The 8380-nt window shown below is 32.3% G+C and overlaps 2 protein-coding genes across 2 annotated transcripts; both read left to right on the top strand.

Annotated features, from left to right (window-relative positions):
- Window positions 1-402: 402 nt before the first annotated feature.
- On the top strand, window positions 403-528 carry Tsp_08873a (hypothetical protein; the record flags this gene model as incomplete). The annotated part of the gene is made up of 2 exons (XM_003374098.1): window positions 403-469; window positions 499-528. Coding segments are annotated over 2 exons (97 nt in total), but the record flags the coding sequence as incomplete, so codon positions are not given.
- Window positions 529-7099: 6571 nt separating this feature from the next.
- Window positions 7100-8056, top strand: Tsp_08872 (hypothetical protein). Its single transcript, XM_003374097.1, has 4 exons — window positions 7100-7236; window positions 7344-7413; window positions 7620-7708; window positions 8050-8056. Exons 1-4 carry the CDS (start codon window positions 7100-7102, stop codon window positions 8054-8056), a joined length of 303 nt encoding a protein of 100 aa, XP_003374145.1.
- The last annotated feature ends 324 nt before the right edge of the window (window positions 8057-8380 follow it).

The raw sequence follows: 8380 nt of genomic DNA, 5'->3' as shown, positions 1-8380 counted from the left end.
CTGTTTGGAAGAGAACTATTATTTTCTGAGCAAATTCTTCCAAATAATTGATTTTAGCATTGCTTCCATGCATCCTCTTACACAAGTTGTTTAAGTGTGTTCATTAAGCATATACTGTTAAGTGGGCAGCATACAGTATAGCAGCGTTCTCCAGAGTATATCTGGAAAAAGACCGAAAAATTAGTTCAGAAATGATATAATCTCAAAAAACAGCTTATCTCAAGAATTTCAGGGAAAAATGTATGAATATAAATTAGATTTGCTCCAATTAAAACGAACATTTTGATTTAAACCATGGACAAGTTTTTCAGATGTGAAAAAGGAAATTTGCAAATTTGGGCAAATTTTCTTTACAAATGACGGATTATATGAATAATGCTAAATCAATATGCTCATTTCTAGGAACTTTTATATTGTAGTACATTTCAGTTTAATGTTGGTCACAGAATACTGTGTTCAAAATTTTAAAGTGAGTAGAAAAATAATTATAAATTGTAGAGGGTTTGGAGTGCAGTTTTTTACATTTGAAAATTGCGTAATGTCAAACATCGCTCTCTCTCTGTATTGGCGAAGATGCATCCTTGAAGTGGCGCTGTCTAGTCTGATTGCATTTCCATAGCTGCTAAATTAGTCTCAATGCCCTGGAATGCGCAACGTTTAATCAAAACGAACAGGTTTCACCATGCATTACCATTGTTCCATCATTTCAAAGTTGCTTTATCAAAAAGAGCAATCAGTTGAAAAAACAATTTTTCCTTTCTAAGCAATATACAACAACAACAACAACAATATTATTGCACTTTCACAAAATCAGATAAAAATTTTACATCCAAAAAAATTCACTTATTCAAACAACTACCTACCATAATAAATATATTTCAAAAAGTATCAAACAGTTGCATCTATCCATCTATCTATACAATATCTGCATTATATGAGATACCATATTTGCATATAGCAAAAATTAGATTATGTAATTATTATTTTTTTGTGTGAATAATTTTAAAATTCCTACGGATACAAATCAATTTACTACGTATCATCTCGTGTAAGCCATAGACTAGAATGTTGCAGAATAATTATTTGTCAAAGTATATAATCCTTACAACAGTTGTTGTTTAATTCGTCCTTTTGCCCATTATCTGATCTCTGAAGGTTGGACAAATGATCAATATCCAAACGATGCAATGATACAGACATATATTATCATTGTTCAAACAAAAAGCACAATAATAGCTAGCAGTGGATTGAGAAATTGCAAATGGAAGCAAAATGGAAAAAAAATATATATCAATGAAAGTGTGATTGAGAATGAATAAAAAGTAAAATTTCAAAGTTTCAAACCGGGATCATAGTGGTGAACAGGAAGCAAAGTGTATGTTGTTGTCGTGTTGCATTGCATATTGTTGGTCAATTGTGAATAACGGGTTAGCGTGACAAAAACAGTGCATACTTTGAAATGTCAACCACGACGTAGGTCGCCATGCATACGTAGTAGTTGCAGTTGCGCGATGTCAATCGGTTACAATTGTGGAAATGATTCTAAAGTTGAACAAGCTTTCTGCACACCAGTGACATTATCACCATCACCATCACCATCAAATAATACCAAAAATCGCACTGTCAAACAAAATGACAAACTCCAAAAACCAGAACCCATGCAATACTACAGGTGTGGCCTTGAGCCACAATCAAATAATCCCCATTCATTTTTCTTCATTGTAATTCGACATATATATATTTTATCCGATTAATAATTGAACAATAATTAATCCAAAGTTGTTCAATTAGCAAAACAAACTGTGTGACATGAATCTAAGGAACTATGAAACAGAAAATAAATTCACAGCTGAATGTGTGAAAATGTACAGAAACAAGTGAACACGTGAAATGCAATCTTACGAAATGAAAACGTCTCTCATTCTTGTTTATCATGAATAAGCATTTTAAAATCAAATGCAAAAGTACAAGTTTAAGAAGATGAACAATCGCTTAATTAATCAGCTTCCAAAGAATATTCAATTTAGAGAAGAAGAAGATAATCTTGATGTGACCTTGACTATATTATTATAATAACGACTAATTATGACTAAGTGGACCGAAAAAATGTCTCATTCAGAAATTTTGAAATGTTTATAAATAAATTAATAAATAATAAAAGCCATTTAATGGCAGTTGTTAAGCAAAAATGATAAAGTTTCAAAAATTCACAAAATAATAATTCACTATACACAACAATATATGTGCATAACTATATAGTCAGGTGACAATATGAATTGCTTTCCACTTTAAATTAACAATGTTGTTGAAAAATTGTTTCCTCTTTTAAACGATCCAGTTGGCTTATCAAAAATTGGAATCAGAAATTTCCTAAATTTCCAACGACAAAATTAGCAAATGAAAGATAAAAGTTGGCATGATTGCTTTATGAATCATTGAAATATTTATGACAAGAAATTAGATTCGTTTAATGGCTCAATTATTTGCACGTTCATTTCACACTTGCTCCGAATTACGGACCTGGAAGTGACGGTGGAAATTTGCATTTTTAAAGTTTTTTTTTCAGAAAAACAAACCAACCAACGTGTGAAGTGAAAATATTCATGAATTCCCACGCATGCAGAGATAAAATTTGCAACATGATGATAATGATGATGATGATGAATTATTAATTGTAAAACAGCTGAAAACCAAAGACGCAGTAATGGAGGAAAAACAACAATGGGGGAAAGGGGGGGGAGGGAAACGATGCGCAAGAGCGTAAATTTGTCAGAAGGCGCGAAATGCGCATTATTCAATTATGGCTGGCACACGCAAGTCTGGAAAATTAGCATCAGTTGACGCAGACGGAGTGAAAATGTCGAGCAATTTTCTGGCGGAAAAGAAGCTTTCACTGCTTTGGTTAATTTGTCAAAAAAGCTGACATATTGTTGATTGGGAAAAAATCGTTCACCAGAGAACGGAGAGGAAAAATTAATTATTCAACTTCACGACAAATTAGCTAATCAAAAGAGAAACCCGCAAAATCTGCTTAACAAACCAATATTTTGTGCCACGTCCAGAGACTGTAGAGATTATTCTTTTTTTGTGGGGAAATATTTAAATGAATTTCATTTTATGCACACAATATATATATGAAGGAGAGACTGTTTTTCTAAAATTGCAACGCACGCAATGTGCATCATTTTAAAATATGCGTAGAGAGGAAAAGTTTGAAGAAAAAAAATATCAAATTCGGTAGAAAAAACATCACTTGGAAAATATCCAAATGCAAAGATGAAGCTGATCGAAACAGACTACTGAAAATTGGAGAGCAGCAATAAATATGACGCAATGAATATTCACAAAAAATATATTTTTCAAATGTATTGTGGAAAGTGAAAAGAAAAAAAATTTTTTTCGAAAATTCTACCTTTTTCTCCTATGAGTTTAAAAAATAAAACAGCTGATCTGTCACGTGTTTGTTGTGCATTTCCTACAATTTACCAAGCAGATTTTGAACAATTTTTTGAATTTTATTCCTCCTCTGCTCAAAAATGCAAAATTCTGACAAAATATCTGACAAAGCATGTTGTTTATACTTTTTGTTATTTGTCAAACATTCATTCACCAGCTTCACAATTTAACACCAACTGCCAATACTATAGGTACCGTTTCTTCCAGATAAAATTAATGATAACTGAAAAGAATAGCTGAACTTAGTCTTAAATCTGCTCTAATGTCCAAGAAATTTTCCTTTAATTTAATCCAATTTAATTTAATGATACTTTAAAGCAACACTAGTTTGCATAAATATATTTCTTTTTTCCCAGTTGAATTGTTTTGCAATGATAGAAAACTGAAAGATAATAGAAGAAATTTGCAATAGAAGGAAAAAGTTATTTTTTGTTGTTATTGTTGTTGTGTTACATTGATTTAAAGATTTGTTGTATGTATGATCAATCAATCAAAAGAGAAATTTTGCTTACCTGGCGATCAGATGTGAGTGAGTGAATGGAGAAGATACGGTGGTATTTTTATCCGGCACTGATGATTAGGGGCAGCAATGCTGTGAGTGAACAATTTTCTCCACTCGTTCTTCAAAGTGTTCGAGCTATGCCGGTATACAGAGAAAATCTTAGCAGACCAAACAGAAAGCGCAAACAGCACTTGAGATGCAAGCGTGGCCTGGGCAAGATTCTGGTGCAACAGTCGACCCACACAGGTCAACAAGGATTCTGTGGTATGGCGTCACCGTTCGCAATGTTAGAGCATCTCGCATGAGCTGCTGTTTCAAGATCATCAAATTATACGAAACGGCGAGTCAACAGACCACCACCACCACCACCACCTACAGTAGAACAGTTCTTGCAGCAGTAAATGATAGGCCTATAAAAATTGAAATAATTTGTAAAAAACAATAAAAATTTAAACAGTAAATAAATCAATATTGCAACACATCGAACGTTAGCTAATTGCAACTTGCATCAAATCTGAACAATGAATAATAAATAATACACCAACTACTGGTATTGTCATTATTGTCATCGTTGCTTACACGCATCCGTTCGTTGGATTTAAAAAAAACAAAGTGATCATCATCTCAATATCTCCCTCAATAAATAATAGTAGAAGCAATTTCACCAAAATTCATCGTCTACTAGCAGTGACTGACGTAAGTTGAAACGAAGCAGTGAGCATTGCATTTTATCAGTCGGCAACATTCAGCCAAACAACCTGAACATCAAAAATGCAATTTCCACGATTATGTGCAAAGCACTATTTCAAGCAGTCATTGTCCGCTGATTGTCTTAAATGTTGGTTGGTTATCTGGTTGAAATATAGAACCAGTTGAACAAAATTCGGACAAGAAATTTAACGCTTCTGTAAGAAGAGTAAAAGTTGATCAAATCGCTAATTAGCTGATTAGCAGCACATTAGCATTGGAAAGCAAATCCACAAAAAGAGAATGATAAACAACAACAACAAATAATTATAATTTTCTTTCCTTATTAAACTGATTGTATTATTAAACAAACATGCAAAAGACTAAAAGAAAAAAAAATTTTTCAATATAGCTTCTTCAACTTGAAAATACGGGAAATGTTGTATGCCGAGAATGAAACATTTCAAAAAAGAAAAAAAATAAGAATAATTGGTTTTTCTGAATTGATAACAAAAAGAAAAATATTTTTCCTCCAAAATTAATGACAACGACAAAAAAGCTCAAGAGAAGCATTTTTGCAGTTGAGCAGCGAAATGAAAAATGAACAAACACTCCGAACAAAGCAGAAGAAGCACGTCAAGCAGTTGAAGAAAATTACAAATATCTTTTGCGAAAATTAATTGTTCCACATAGTGGAGTTGACTAATTAATTTTATGACCAAAACAAAATATTTATCATTTGGCATATTAAAATGATACGAAGCTTGGCCGGCCAAGCAGCTTCACCCGTTTTCCACTAGAACAGCGTTTGTTGGCCAACTGCACCGATGATGTACATATAGATAGATGTTGCGGCTAGCAATTTGGAGCAATCTGCAAAACTTGTCGGGTTGACTTTTGAAACACATGCTGACTAAACAACACTAACCGACATTCTCCACTGCAAGTTGCATTTGCTTTAGCGGTGACATATTAAAATGAGCATAACGCGTAAATTCCAGCAAAAAATATACATACGTATATTATAATAATGCTCTCCACGAAGAGTAACGTTTTGGAAAACTCAAAAATGAACATGTTGTATTTTGTTTTGTTCTGGAAAATAGAATTTTAACAAAATAACCAAGCTTCAAAATTCAGAAGAAAAGATTTTTTGAAGCATTAGAAAAATTAACTGAATTATTTGCAAAACCAATAAAAAAGGCACACTGTAGGGTAAAAATAATCAATGTTGATTTGTTGTGTTCTTCTCCAACACGTACTCAATCAAAAATTCAATTGAAATTGATTCCATAATAATAATAATGTGACAACAGATGAAGGAAGTTTTAATTTCAAATTTGAAAATATAAATATGGTGGTCATTTGATCGGGATGAAATGATTCGTTGATTTCAAAAGTGATCAAAGGGAAGATTTTTCCATAAATTTTCACATTCGCCTTTTGAAGTAAAAAATTTGTTAATTCTCAACGAAAAAAGCATACGAGCGTGAAATAAATTTCCAAATCAACTGGTCCACGTCACCTGCTTCAGCGAAACATGAAAGCAGCCGATATATAGCATACGAGACAGCCGCGTGTTGTTCGTTGCAAATATGGGAAAATGGTGCAAATGAATCATATTCATTAAGAGGAAATTGAAAAGAATTTTTAAAAAAAATTAACACTAAAAACGAACCGCGGAACCAGGAAAAGCACCACCTCGAGAATGAAATGACTGCGGTGAAACAGCAGCAGTGCCATTATTCTTCATCAAGCAACATGCGTGTATTTTTTGATCCCGTCAATAATAACATGAACGTTAACAACATTTTCAATAGGAGAAAAGAAAAATGTTCAAGTGATGATTCAGTTTGATTTGGTGAAAATTAAAAAATAAAATTCAAATTTCATACCTATCGTCGTTTCAAAACGACGAATCGACGGCACGAAGTGTGGCGAACATCTTCAACTGGCAGTTGTTGCGTTTGGAACTTGAACAGCACAAAAAGCTCTATAAAATGAACAAATTATTAAAGTGAAATTCAAATATCCGACAACGCGCGAACAGATAACCGCAGACAGGCAAGCGTCTTTTTTCTTCAATGTCTCGTCCCGTTTCAAATTTGAAACAAACCGTTTTGACCAATCAGACGGAGACTTGATTTCAAATCATCTCACTCGTTCGGTGATGATAATTTGAATATTCAGGCAAATTGAAAATTTGTATAAAGAAAGTACCAAATATGACAAAAAGGAGAAGCAAACGGGTCGAGAGATGCGAGTGAAGGGAAAACGTTGAATGATAAAATTGTTAAACCGAAAGCCAAGAATATTGCGAGTCAATTTGGAATGCAAGCACAGCACGAAGCCAAAGGCGCATATAAAGCGCACTGAGGCTGCCAACGACCGCAAAAGCATCACAAGCGCTTCTATTCTCATGATACTTGATCGTCACGCGTCACGTCAAGTGTAATGCGCGAGACAACAGGCGCTGAATGCTCAACGTCAACTTCGACCCGACAGCTAAGCTTTTCAAATTTTCAACATTCAAATTTTCCAAGTCCCAAAACATCCTACATCAAAATTGTGACAGAAATACATTCGAACAAGTGCAACTGTTTATCCAAAATTATCCACCATATTACAATTGAAAATATATTTTCAAAAATTTTTTTTAATATTAATTAAAAAAAACAACTTACGTAATAATAATAAGTAAAACATGTACTGTTACTGGAACAAAGGAGAACGTTGGTCGTCTGGTCGTCAAAATTGAACGGCGTACTGTAAACCGGTTTTTCGTTCTTTTATTTCGACGTGTCAAATTTTCAAAAATTACCCAAATTATTAAGAAATGTAGGCAACATGAAAATTTTAATTTTCAAAAATTAAAATTATCAAAAACAGAACATTTCAAAAATTACAATAATTTTTTTAGAAACTGTATGAAAAAAGAGAACAATTATATTTTTATTTTTTAATTTAATTATAGCTATATTTTTTCCACGGTGAAAACGTCAGTTTGAATGATGCAAATTTCAAAACAGTTATGAAATTATGGTTGAAGAAGAAGAAGACGAAGTTATTTATTTAAAAATGAAAACATATTCACTTACAATTCAACTGATTAAGGCAAAATTTAATGGAAAATAATTGAAATGTTTTGCGTCTCGTTTTGAATTACAGTACAGAGTAATTTTAAACTTACAGAATGCACCACTAGTGATCTGACATATACGTATATAAAGATGTAGATTTTTTTTGTTGAGCAATCTTTTCGAGGATCAATAATTTGTCAGTTTTTGTTATTAAATTTTATTTTTTCTTTATTTTTTTAAATCTGGCTGATCCAAACTCTTCTTGCATTCATCAATTCGTGCACGTTGTTTTCATAATTGCATTATTCTTTGACAATTTTATAGATTTTGAACACTTCAGTAAAATTTACTTTAATAATTTTGACACGAAAAGTGAAAGTGGAAAATTTTGACTCTTATCTTTCCACTTTTTTCCTGAACTTCTTCTGTGATATTTATCCAAATGGCGTATAATCAATTTTATTATTTTTCAATTTATTTTTATTGTTCATAATTTACATTTTGTTTCAAATTAGCTCTATTTGATTTGTTTTGAGAAAATAATTCGACAAATGCAACGCAATTAGCTGATAATATCAGCAAACACGTGCAAGTGGTAAATTGATAAAATGCTATCAGCGATGTTGAAATTTGAAAAATAAATCAATTTCATAAA

Source organism: Trichinella spiralis (assembly GCF_000181795.1).
Source record: "Trichinella spiralis strain ISS 195 chromosome Unknown Scfld6, whole genome shotgun sequence".
NCBI classification, from domain to species: Eukaryota; Metazoa; Nematoda; class Enoplea; order Trichinellida; family Trichinellidae; genus Trichinella; species Trichinella spiralis.
Note: the sequence above shows the minus strand (reverse complement) of the source record. Positions and strands in the feature narration are given on the sequence as shown.